Source organism: Macrosteles quadrilineatus, unplaced genomic scaffold (genome assembly GCF_028750875.1).
Source record: "Macrosteles quadrilineatus isolate MER2022 unplaced genomic scaffold, UCM_ALF_1.0 Scaffold_5__1_contigs__length_97177068, whole genome shotgun sequence".
In the NCBI taxonomy this organism is placed as follows: domain Eukaryota; kingdom Metazoa; phylum Arthropoda; class Insecta; order Hemiptera; family Cicadellidae; genus Macrosteles; species Macrosteles quadrilineatus.
The window spans coordinates 43789790-43803459 of NW_026542598.1; the positions used below are offsets into that span (position 1 = coordinate 43789790).

General features: G+C 33.4%; 1 protein-coding gene across 1 annotated transcript in view; it reads left to right on the top strand.

Annotated features, from left to right (window-relative positions):
* LOC128995066 (apolipophorins-like) overlaps nucleotides 1-10969 on the top strand; it is a 59897-nt gene extending 48928 nt beyond the window's left edge. The window contains exons 47-56 of the mRNA XM_054419945.1: nucleotides 3162-3398; nucleotides 3541-3674; nucleotides 4330-4499; nucleotides 5093-5276; nucleotides 6000-6193; nucleotides 6727-6842; nucleotides 7373-7502; nucleotides 7630-7751; nucleotides 8297-8503; nucleotides 9853-10969. Coding sequence (XP_054275920.1) covers nucleotides 3162-3398; nucleotides 3541-3674; nucleotides 4330-4499; nucleotides 5093-5276; nucleotides 6000-6193; nucleotides 6727-6842; nucleotides 7373-7502; nucleotides 7630-7751; nucleotides 8297-8503; nucleotides 9853-9882 — 1524 coding nt within the window. The 3' untranslated portion in view covers nucleotides 9883-10969. The remainder of the gene's footprint in view (nucleotides 1-3161; nucleotides 3399-3540; nucleotides 3675-4329; nucleotides 4500-5092; nucleotides 5277-5999; nucleotides 6194-6726; nucleotides 6843-7372; nucleotides 7503-7629; nucleotides 7752-8296; nucleotides 8504-9852) is intronic.
* Nucleotides 10970-13670: the final 2701 nt, after the last annotated feature.

Consider the following 13670-nt stretch of genomic DNA (forward strand, 5'->3'; position numbering starts at 1 on the left):
TGACCTAAAAACTTGTATTTACCCAAAATATTGTTTTTTTTTTCATTTCTGCTGTGGTTATAATAGTGAACAACTTTGGAACTATAGTCGGGACCACGTAAGTTTGCAGTTGGAGGCAGCCAATCACAAGACAAGGCTAGTGCGACATTGCCACATCGCACATTGACAACACTAATTAAATTATACTAAGCAATATTTTCAAATCAGCTGGTATTATTAGATTTGGCAACACCACACGGTTCTCATTGGTTCATTCAAAACCATATGGTAAATAGGCTCCTCCCTCAACTGCAAACTTACGTGGTCCGGACAATAAATAATTCTAAGCCGGTGTGACAATAGAAATGACTGGTAGGCCAGTAGAAATGATCTAGCAGAATAGACAGCTGATTTTGAAACAATTCTGGACCGTTTGATAATTAGTTGTATTATTCCTATTTTTTAAATATTTTATTGATCCATTCTCTTGCAAAAGAGCTGCAAAACTATCATAGACAGTAATATCATAATATTATACTTTTTTTAGTTATCTTTCATCCCGTTCTAAGAGTGGTACAGTACTAAAAGTTTCGCTAACAATTTAATTAGCTTAACCGTTTTTTATTTGCATGATAAAATCCCTATACTATCCTTCACAGAAACGAATTGACATATTCAAAGAAGCTATACAAAATTACAAGAAACATAGTAAACATCAAAAGGAAAAGATAGATACAAGTAGTAAATATCAAGACACTAATAGATGCCTTTAGGGGTGTGCGAAGCAGCAAAAAATTTTCGATTCGAAGCAACAATTCGATTCAAAAGATTTTCGATTCGATTTGATGCAACTCGATTCGAAGCAATACGGTATTTTTCTATTCATAATTGTCAATTGAGTGGATTAACAATAATTAAAATGTATCACATTTGTGTAATACAAATTTTTGTTGATGTGGTATTAGGCCTATTTCATACTTAACATATGAATTTTAGGTGAAAAAATATTTATTTTCAATCATATGTATTAGAATAACTGCTGGAAATACCAGTGAGCTGCTTTACTTGCCTATTTCATAATTTTTACTTGAATTGGCTCAACTGCAAGAAAGAAGAAAATATTTTTTTTATCAAGACATTCATTCTCATTTTAATAACTGTTTAAATAACTAAATAGGTGCCGGTAGCTAAATTACAACAAATTTGAATGGAACTTAATATAAAAAGACCATTAAGAAATAAATTTACATATCACAAGTTTAGGGCCTGTGGACCGGCTTCAGGACTGCAAGCAAGAAGAAAATAAAAATAATATGTTTCCACCATGCAATATGTATCATTCATTCCCTGCCTCCTAACCTCCTTAGTATAATAACCTCACATTTACATTATTTGTTACATCATCATAAATAAAGAATTATTATTGGCATCAGTAGGCCTACAGCTTTACCTAGGCATTATTTTTATAGGGCCTAAAATAGTAATAGGCTAGAAGCAACATGTCAAGTGGAGAACTCATTGAAGAAAAGATATTGTGTAAACTAATTTCCTATAAAACTCAAAAACAGTAAATAACATACAAACATTGTTTATGGTATAATTAATAAGGACTAAAAAATGCATATCATGTCATACAGTAGTATAGACCTACTGCAAGAGATTAAAATCCTAAAACAACTGATTTTGATAGCTAATGAATGAAAAGAATTAAAAATCCATAAAATAAAGCCAAACAATATCACAACTAATTAGGTACCCGAAAAGTAACTCTTAAATAATATATAGAAGTTTAAAATAATATTAAATCAAGAGACAAGAAAGTTAAATGCTATCTTCTAGCCTAGTGCCCTTGGCAACACAGGTCAATGTTTTTAAACTACCCTCAATGTTTTTGGAACAGCAGGGCCTTTTTCTCTTAAGGAAGGGTAGTAGTATGTCAACAAAAACAATGAATCAGTCTCACCAGCCAGGCCCGGCAACGATGTGTGAATTCAAGGTCATAGACCCTCCCCCTCCCCTCTTACACCACCCGGTTGCTACCCAGTTGCTTCAATTGCTGACAAAATGCAAGTGATGAAACAAGGGAGTAGAGACAAAGAAATATATTTCTTTATTCAAAAACACAAAACTGTTAGAGATTATTTTCAAAGAAATTAATTCAATGTAATTTGTGAGTTGTAAATATTGTATTGGATCTTAGAAATATATTTTTTTAACCCCATCTAACCAAGATACAGATCTGTTCACAATATCAGATATTTCTTTTGTTTATAATTTATTATGTAAAATAATAAAATATATTTTTAATTAGGTATTGAATAAACAATAAATGATTATACTAGTATGTCTGGATAAATAGTCTTTCTATTCTTTTGACTTTGTTTTCTTTGCACTGTTAGTGTTGCGTCACGGCTTTTGTCTTGTTACTCTTATCAGTAGACGACTAGACCTGGCTCTGGCTAGTGGCAGTGCGGCAATTGCTCTGTTGTGTCTTTATTCTTAAAGGTCGTGAGCCAACTTAATTTTTAATTCTCATTTGAACATTTTAATTCCTCTGTAATAATAGATATAATAATATAAAAGTGTTTCTTTGGAAATAAATTATTCTTTTTTTTTCTTTTGCCCCAACAAAAATTCGGGGACGGGGACCGGCAGACACCTAACAAAAATACCAAATGAATCAGTCTATAACATTAATCTTACTAGTTAAGTATTAAGTAACCATTTTTCAGACTTATTTTTAAAATGATTTTGGAGTAACCTACCTTGTTTTGGCTAGGTTCACAGTAGTAAAATATTTCACACACTGCTTTCATCAAGACAAAAAACAAACCTCTAATCATTTGCAATGTCAAAACAAAAAAATATAAAACAATTAAAGCTATATTTAATGCAAAGAATGTATTAAATAAGAACGCCTTCGTAAAGGAAACGCAACAGCAACGCGCTCCTGTATTGCGGGTATTGCATTGACTTTCTGCAGGCGTTTTTCGTATATGGATACTGACTCCCTCGTGAATCGAATCGTTTTTTGACCACCACTGAATCGAATCGCGATTCGATGCATCGAATCGAATCGAATCGAAATTTCGATGCATTTTCGATGCATCGCACACCCCTAGATGCCTTATTCTTCAGCTAATCCTTTAATGATACACTTCTAAGGAGTATGTTGGTCACAGGTCCTAGTCAACGGACAGCCCGCAGACCTGCCCGTGAGTGTGGGAGATCTCAACATGTGGCGCAAGTTCGACTCCGGCACAGGATTCGCCACTTACTCTGGACTCATGTTCTTCTGTACACCTCACCTGCAGTCGTGTGCATTCAGCATTAACGGATACTACTTTGGCAAGACCCGCGGACTGCTGGGAACCTACAATAACGAACCTTACGACGACACTCTGCTGCCTCAGGGCAAGGTGAGACTCATGATTTTATTTTGTGTCAACATTTAAAAAATGCAAAGAAATTTTGGAAATTGTTTGGATATTTACTTTTTTTAAGAAATTTTATCTAGTGAATGTTCTTAGTTCTTCTAGTGAATTTGTTGTTGTGTCACAGCTGGCCAAGTCTACTGCAGAGTTTGCCAACTCATGGAAGGTAAGTCCTCAGTGTGCTGATGGTGCAGTACATGACTCTCCAGCCGCTCCTCAACCTGAATGTGACAAACTGTTTGCTGGCGACTCCAGTCTTAGGTTAGTAAACTATCCTATTTGTTTTGTAGCTATTTGTTTTACAAATTCAAACTAATACAGTAAATTGAGTGTTTTATTGGAAAAACGAATTCATAGATGGGTGTCTAAGTAGGTATATTGCATGTCTGGTAAAAATCAGATTGCCGGTTACAGTTTTGAGAAGAGCCTTTTGATAGTTGGAAACTGGACCGAGCTGTCCATGATCGTTAGGTTTTCAATTAATGGTCCTGATTAAAAATATAATCTTGCGTCAATAAACACACACAAGGCATCTTACTCCATCATACACTGATCAGTAGGTTAAAATAGGCAGCATTTCCTTCCTCTCCATATAATAGGGTACCATACTGGGTTTTTAAAAAACAATTTTTAATGTTTTATATTTTAAAATAAATTATTCAAAGGAAAAATAGCTAATTACTGCAATTGGAAAGAAACTAACTGCGGACTAATATTCAAAATATGATATTCAGGTCTGTTACACTTGTGGTACTTCTACTTCAAAACTCATCCACTTTTTAATCTACTCATTGTTTATGTGAATTATCTTCATCTTGTAGAAGTATTTAACATTCCATTAATTATTTTTTAAATTTTAATGATGACAGTTTTACGTTTAGAATTTTTGTACTCATACATATTTTATGTTTTGCAGGGGATGTTTCTCGTACGAGAATCCGGACAGGTTCCGTGAGGCTTGTAACCGCCAAGTTGCCGAGGCCAGTGGAGACGCCAAGCAGGAAAGGGCTTGTAACATTGCTCAGAGTTACACCGGTTATTGCTACTATGTACACTTCGTCAGGACCAACCTTCCCGATCACTGTGGTAAGATAGTGCAATAGAACCTCTCATGATGGTAATTTAGGGGTTAGGTCAGGCTGTGAATCAAATAGTTAATGATTGTCCCATAATGGCTCCTCCTGCTTTTGCTCAGTCTGTGTAGTTGAACAAAGCTGGATTTCATAAAATATGTAGGGGTTAGCTTATTTATAACCAAAGGTAATTGCATTTAGTACAGTTTGTGCTGCAGAAGTTAGGGTGAATACGATACCTTTATTTGCTTTTAGACTGGTTTCATGATTTTAAATTAACCATTGTAGAATTATACATTTCTCTACCAGCCTTTGATGGTTGTTCCAATCCTTCTTTGGACATTGCCACTGGAATTTCTATAGCTTTGTTTACTAGTTTCATAAGATTTTTCTGTACATGTTTATATGCGTTTTTTTAATCTTCTTTGAGTTTATCATGTCTCATCTGTGTTTGTGTAAAACATCTGTGGATGTGCATGAAACTTAATTTATTAAAAACGTAATCCAATTTGTTTACTAAAGAAAAGGAGTTTTAACCATATTAAGATACTTTGCAAAAATTGGATTGCCTTGTGAAAACAAGCTGATGTTGGTTTTGTTTCCCAGGCAAGTGCCAAGTAGGCTCCCAGAGTATTCAGATTGGAGAGTCCGCACCAGTCAAGACCCCTCAGAAGGAAGCGGACATTGTGTTTGTTGTTGAACAGCTGGAGGACAACCAGGAAGTGTTCAACAACCTGGTCACGCCTCTGGTGTCCACACTCACCAACGACCTCAAGGAGAAGGGAATCACGTGAGTGGTTAACTTTACCTAGTATTCTGTTTGTCAGATAGCCAAATTAGCTGTTTCCCAATGTTTCCATTTGGGCTGCTGTTTGGTTGGTAAATATATTTTTTTGACATTGGCAGCACTGAGAGTTTCCATTTGGCAAGGCAGTGACTGGCTGAAAAATTTGACCTTAATTACTGACATTTTCCCTATTTAGTAATATGAAGTTTTAGGTAATGAATGTAAAAAATACTATTGTATTTATTAGGATTTCAGCTAGCTATACAAAACGCTCCAGACCGATATTTCAATTCATAACCTCTCCAGACTCAAATAAATCCTGATTCCATATGAAGTCATTGGGAGTCTAAGACCAAGATTGTGGAGGGATCTATTATCTCAACGATGCAGTTTCACTTGTGTTGTAGTTGTAGATTCCTATCCTAGTGACTCCTGGAAGAATACAAATTCTAACCTTTTTTTTAAATACATTTTTGCTTGCTTAAATCATGTATAATAGGAAATTCACTACAATTTTCACTACAATGATTATGAAAAATATATCACGTTCATAGAACCAATGGTAGTAGAAAGACTAAAACCAGACACTCTCCACAAACCTTTGAAATTTAGGATGAAATTCCATACCTATTGTTCTATTGAGTTCTAGTTTGAATTGTAATGGTAGTCCATGATGTTTCATACTCTGTATATCGTAGTTTTACAAAAACCGATGTTTTTTTTTAGTGATGTGAACTTTGCCCTTGTCGGTTACGGAGCTCCCAACCAGAAGTGGCCAGCAGTATACACCTTCAACGGAAAGTTCAACCAGTTCCCCGGAACCGCCAAGAACATTCACTTTGACAAGAAACCCGAAGTTGAGAATCCCAAACTGAGCGACAAAATTGAAGAAATCTTTAAGAAGATCCAAATTGAAACTGGTGATTAATTTTTATTTTTACATATATACGTTTTGGACTGGGTTTAAGTGTAACATTTGATGGTGAATGCCAAGAACCTAAATCATTAAAAAACTTCAACATTTTCTGTCAAGTTAGCTAAGGGTTTGTAAATGAGTTATAGACTTAATTATTAGACTAAATCTATATACAACAAATCAAATACAAATAATCTTGTAGAAGCATGCAACAATTCAATATTATTATTTTTAATACATCGTAAATGAAGAGCGAGCTGGTCTAGTGGTTAGAGCACGGGACTTTGGTTCCTGAGGTCCTGGGTTCGAATCCCGCCAAGTCACCAATGGATTTTATGTAAGTGATAATGCCACAACCCTAGCCTGAAGTAATGTGAAAAACAACTCAAAGCTCGTGCCTAGTATCTTAGGGCAAAAAAATACATGGAAAGTGCAAGTTATAACCCTATAACTAAAGATTAATATACTTGGAATTTTTTTAAAATTTTATACTTTCAACTTTCTATATTATATAAGATTTTGTTCTCTTTTAACCAGGCATGTCTAAGGCAGCCCAGGCTTTCAAAGAGGCAATCCAATATCCATTCCGCCCTGAAGCAACCAAGACAGTGATTGGAATCCTTTCCTCCGAATGTGAGAAGAATGTCTTACCGGTAAGTTAATCGTGCTTACGTTATGTTTAGTTTGGTAATGTTAATATTTGATTTCAACTTTTTAAAGAATGTAACATAGAGCATAAGAAACCAAGGTTTTTAGAACTTTTAGCAAGGATAGGCTTGCCTGGATGGGAAAGAGTCCAAACTGGCACAAAACTCTTTCTCAGTTGAAAATGCTGACAGTGTCAGTAAAATATTTGAATGTTTTGTGTATTGTAGTCGTAGTGTAAGCTTGTGTTTCTTGTACCAGTTTGAACTCTTTCCCAATCAGGTAAGCCTGCCATTCTCCCTAAAAACTCTAATATTTACAAAATATTTAATTCGGGGAGAAAACTGGTCTAGTTGTAGATCGTGGAACTTCGGTTCCTGAGGTCTATCCTGAAGTAATGTGAAAAACACTGCCAGTCTAGAGCCTTGCGTCCTAAGATCTGAAGGTGGGACGCAAAAAATATGTTCAATTCAATGCTTTTAAATACATATCATTTACTATCACGTGTCGTTCTCATCCAAGTTTGTCCATGTTTCAGTTCCGTTCCCTCAACATGCTCATTCACAGAGTTAACCTCTTGAAGGCCGGCATTTCTACCAACCTGGTCCTGCCCATCAAGGACCTGAGGATTGAAGGGAAAGATGAAAAGGTCGCTGCTAATATTGTTGGTAAGCATTTTAAAGCTCTTTTTCATTATTGTTCCTCTTGTAAACTTAAACATTCAGTTTTTCTTTTAGAGATCTACTTATGTCCAATATGTTCCATTAATGTTTTAACGAGTTGTCTGTGCCGTAGGTTTTGACTCAGAAACAGTCTACACTCAGAGCGAAGCCAAGAGGAAGGTGCTCAAGGGAGATGAAGAAGCATTTAAGAACTTGAAATACGAAAATGAAGCCTGCATTGACTTTGCTCTCGGAGTAAGTCGATATTCAATACTTTTTGTATGAACTTTCAAAAGAACATTTTCAAATGGAAATGAGTCAGTTCTTTTTGGCACTGAATCATGGACCGTACTACTAGCAAAGAGAATCGAGCAATAACAACTGCATTCACATTTAATACTTATATATATTTTAGTATTTGTTCTCTCAGCCCTTTAAGAGAATCATTCCCACAGTTATTTACAACCCCCTGTTTGCTAATTTTCATTGTTAAATTTGGGTAGTTATAATTATATATTTTGATAAATTTAATCTGATAAACTCCTATATTGGTTATACGTAAAAAACATGTTTATCCTTTTGTCACCCTCTTTTAAGTATGTGTGTTACATCTGCTCATGCAACGTATTAATAATAGAAAAGGAACAACCACATATTCCAGCTGTTCTGACTGATTGACTTCCATTCCCTTTTTTTGTTTACCTAACGCTCATCTAAATACCCAATAACATAGACACCAGAAATATCCTCAAATTTTCAGCTAAATTACATACTTAGTTTAACAAAAATTTTGCTTACAGACAAACGGAGCAGTGTTCAGCTCAAGCAACTTTGTGAAAGGCAAGCCGCAGCTGAGGAAGAACTTCATGCAGGTTGTCGCCAACAAGATCGCCGAGGAGTTGACAAGTCAGGAGCTGCGAGAAGAGTGCAAGTGTGAGTTGGAGAGAGGGATGCTGGTCCGAACAAGATGCAAAGTTACTGGCCGCAAGGAGAAGGAAGCTCTCACTGTAAGTGTCCTTTTGTGTTTAGATTCTTCAGATTTTTTCTGTTCATTCACCTCTACTATTTTTTATCTTTCTGTTCATTCAACGTGGGCATATTATTATGGGTTCATTCATGCCACAGAAATTTTCACACTTAAGGGAATGCTCCAAACCCTGGTCTTGCAACTATATTACGTAAGCCTTTTTGTTAGATATCTTAACCCTTTGCGGTTGAATGGCGAGTAAGGTTGCCGCGCGCCATTTTCCCGTAAGCTCAAAAGTGACAACTCACAAAAAAATTTTTGACTTTTGTGGTTGAATGGCGAGTATAGGTCGCCGCACGCCATTTTCTCGACTCCACGAATGGTGATCCATACCATATACTCACTAAAATAAGAAAAAAATCGACCTCAAAGGATTAATTAATTGATAGCCCAATGACTTATGACATCAGTCCAGAACCGATCTTGCTTTCAATCAAATCAGCGTTCTTAAAATTTGAAAGTAAACACTTAATCCACTCGGCTATCAAACTCAGTTATTTGTTAAATGTTCCACATACTTCTCAGCAATTTCTTTTACTTTTTGTGATTGGTACTATTTTTTACCAATACAATTGTTATCAGTGTATTGGTTGAAAATAATTCTTTTGTGTGCAAGATTATTTTAAGAGAAATGAGGTTTCTGTTTTTATTTAAGATGTGTAATATAATTTTTTTATAGTGTAACCTCTGGCAGTTTTCACTGTTTTTTTTTTTTTTTAGTTTTATAAAGGTAAAATATTTTTATTTTAAAATACTCAGGAATGTGAGTTTGTTTTCAAATAGATCTTTAAAAAATTGAATTGCAAAATTAAACTTAGCGTTCTAAGGAAATTTTGTCAAAAGGCAAGTTAGTAGTAGTGTGAAAACTCAGGTACAAATAATACATTTGTATTTAAAAACAAACACTCTCGAAGTAATCTTTTCTAATTAAGTAGAAATGGAGCAGTCACCCTGTTGTGATAGCTCTATATTTGCACAGTAAACACAACAAAGTCATTAAACAACTTCCATAGGTACTTTTCCTTAACTGCCAGTTTGCAGTCTTGTTTAATTGCAATCGTTGTGGTAGTTGAAAAACGGATAAAATGTAAACTTAGATGAATTTTAATGGTTTTCTGACAGAAAACATAGAACTTAAATATAAATTAATTTTTAACATAAAAACTAGATCCTAAAAGTAATTGGAGTAACTGTAATGTCTGTTGTGTATGACAGAATGTAAAATGTGGGATCCAAGGATTTTTTCTTGTTTTTTAGAGGTTGGCAGCCTCTTTTAACCTTGCATTAGCCCTTACACATAGAATAATCAGGTGATACTTTGATTTTCAGAAAGGCGTAAAGGGTGGAGTGAAAGGCTGAGTTCTTCTTCTTCACTAAAGTATTGCTTCTTCATCTTCACAAGTCATTAATTACATCGTAGATTTTAAATTTACACTCGGCTCAATCATATCAATACAAATTATGTGTCTTATGCATACACTTTTTTACCAAATAGTCGTTATAGAAAACTCCTTGTTTTTTTAGTTTTGTACATTGTGAAAATCTGTAGACACCGTAGTTTTTTACAGATCATAGAAATATCCAATTGTATTTAATTTATTAGTAAAAATAATAATATTTAATAATTAATAACTTATAATAATGGTTATGTATATCTATTGCCCTAAGCGCATTTGCAATAATGCTTAGTTATTTACCAGTGATTTTTATATAGGTTCAATATTTTAAAGTGTTCTATATCATGTTTGGACTTTTATAGCAATTTATAAACACAACATATTAATTTGTGATTTTCTTGATATTTTTAGTTTTGTATTTATGTAATAAGAATGAATTTATCTAGGTGTAGTGATTTTGTAACAGTATATTACTTTAGTACTGTTGGCAGGCCCTTGTTATTTCTACGTCAAGTCGATTAATATAAAAAGTCCAGAACAAGTAATTTTGAGCTGTTGTTTATGTCCTATAACACTTTGCTGTTTTGTTTTTAATTTTATATGGTAAAAATCTGTTGAGGATTAAATTTTATTGTCAACATTCAGTTTATTTACACAGATTGTATGAAAGCTCTTTACACATATAGTACTTACTTAAAGAATTTTACATTTCTGAAAAGGTAACATGATAGCTACATTTCAATGCCAAATTATTTATAAAAATAAATTAATGATAAATAAAAAAAGCCGTCCTCAAATGAATGTAACATTTAATGAGGTATTAACTTGATTAAATTTACCATAAAAAAAGTTTTTAGCTCATTATAAGTTACATATTCGAACAATCAAATTTTTATAAATTGTAAAACAAACAAAATTTCCAACCTGTGGTAAAATGAAAGTAGTGGAAGACAGCTAAAATTAGAAACTATCATTATTTATGTACATATGGTGTAATTGATTGTATTATTAAATATTTTATTGTTACTTAGTAAACTATTAAAAAATAATGTTTTTTTTCTATTTCCTGTCTTAAATCTAGAATAATAAAGGAAAAATTTGATCAATTCCATTTCAGGACTATTAATGATCTGGTACAAGTGGATTGACTTTAATACTTCTTCCTCATTTTTTAACCTACAGGTTACTGTAACATATTCTAATATTAAATATTTAATGCTTAAGAATTGTCAAACATTTTTATTAATATGAAAAAATAATTTCTTTGCTGCAAAACTCTATAAAAGCCAACCCGTTTCAACTTTGCAAAATTCGACAGGGGATACAATGTTAACTGTCATCCCAAATCCACAATTTCCAGAGGGTTGCAGTGAACGCTGAACATGGCGACGTCACTGAGGAGTGGAGGGGGTGACCTGTAACTATACACCCAGCAAAGGTAATAAATATCAAGGGATGCGGCTAGTCAAGGGGTGTATTAATACTGTTAATACTGTTCAATGAAATGGCGACCATACATAGTAGGTATTTTAAGCCAAGTATGATTGGAAATGAGTGTAGGATGAGTGGCGCGATCTTGTAGTCTTGTTAGTGACTAAGGCCGACATTCCTTAGACACAGCTGTTAATTAATAGCCCATACAGCTAATGGCAAATAAGGGACCTACAGTTTATAGTGGAATCCGAACCACATTTTCCCTTGGTATACACGAATTGGTCCAGGATAGTACTGCGGATAGTCGTAGTACTCACTCGTGCGGACGTTAATCCACACCAGGGAGTATCGCATCCACAGTGCATGCCTATAAATATCCACAATTCGTGACCTCCTAGTAGCTGGATTACAGGACGACGCCACCCGTCAAACACCTTATATATGAAAGATACAATTTTTACTACTTTTGGACCTTCTGAAATGTGTAGCTACTGAATCATATATTTTTGGACCTTATGAAATTCACTAGCTTCACAGGATCCAAAGGACAGTTTCATTCAAAAGTTAACTTCAAAATTGTATGCTTACTTCTAGAATTCTAGGATTCTAGGGACCACGAATAAAAAAGCACAGTGGTCCCAAACTTCAAGTATTCCCTTTTATTAATACTAGCAAAATCATAGATAAAACATACACCCTTTGTAGATTTCTCATCCTTAAAGAACATCTAAAGCCAATTTTATTGTTAGATCTGTCGGGTGTACTGTAGAGTTTGTGTTTTGTTAACAATTTGTTTCTTCAGTCATTTAAAATCTAGTTTAACAAAATAAAACGATATAATCAAGCATAAAACAATAACTCGTACCCTAGCTATATAACCAAACATCAAAGCACAAATCATGAAATTAACCCTAAAATAATAAAAACAAAATCTCGTTGACACTAACGCCCAGTGTCACAAGACATGAACTAGACACGAAAAACGAGCTTCGAATTCACGATGGGATGGGAAGTCCACTTGTGGTTGGTTAGTCTATGGTAAAATGTATCTTGCTACAGTATGATGAAAAGTGCTTAAAATTAACTAAAAATAATGCATGAAATATTAAAAGCAACACTTGTATTAAAAATGATTTATTTCATAAATTTACTTTACAATATTTGCTGATTGATTTTAAATAACCACCCATCCTTTAACTTTTGCACTCCATAATAAATTAATACCAGCACACAAATATAATAAATACACCACTTTAAAGTTACAAAACAAAATCTTAATTATTGCTTCTTTATTGTTTTATACAGTTTTACTGTTTCTTAAAATGAGAACAAATTCAATAAAATCCAGGATTTCGATTTAACTGGTTGAAACACTAAGGAAGTATTGTTTAAGCAGAATAAGTGGAAGCACCGGAGTGACAGGAACAATTTAGTTTTAACTTCTTTTGCACCTTTTCCAGCAATGCAATATAAAAACATTCATTTTAATCAAAAAGATATTATTCTTCATTCATAAACAATTTCAGGTATACAGTGTATAACTTAAACCAGTGTATAATAAATATTAAACATTAATAACATTCCAATACTTCATATTTCATAGGCGATTACCAAATTCTATTTTAACTGTATTTCATACTTAATACATAATACTTTTCATTGAAATGGCGACCATACAAAAGTAGGTATTTTAAGCCAACAAAAAAAAAATAAACACAATGCTTTTAAGCTTATCAATAACAAATTACGTACATATAATAAAATGTAAAATAAGAATAGGCACTAAGGAGTCACTAAATTACGATTTAGGATTACAGATTAGTGAGTGAGCTAGTAAATAATCAATAATTTGCTATGGCATAATCACTATAAATACCTTGACTATTAATACAACTTCAGTATCCAATAGTCAATGATAATACGTAATTGGTGTTATAATACTTTTGAAAACAAGTCATGTTAGGATTAACGATAAAAAATCAATGAATTTGATTAAAAATGTACCAGATTGTATCATAATTGATTTCAAGATAGAATTAAAAATTAACAATATTTTAAAATTTTTCTTACTTCCCAATTCATAACATAACTTGTTTGTTTTTTACCAATTAAAACTACTACTAGGTTAATTTAAAATCTTAAATCTAATATTAATATCACAACCTAAAAAACATAAATATAATTTTGTTAATAACACAAAGATTAAATAAAACAATAAAACGTATAAAGGTCTTGAAGCTTAAATTCATTTTGGTCCCAGCCATTTCCATCTACAAGTAACAGACAATTATGATGACGTTTCAGCGTTTAGATAAG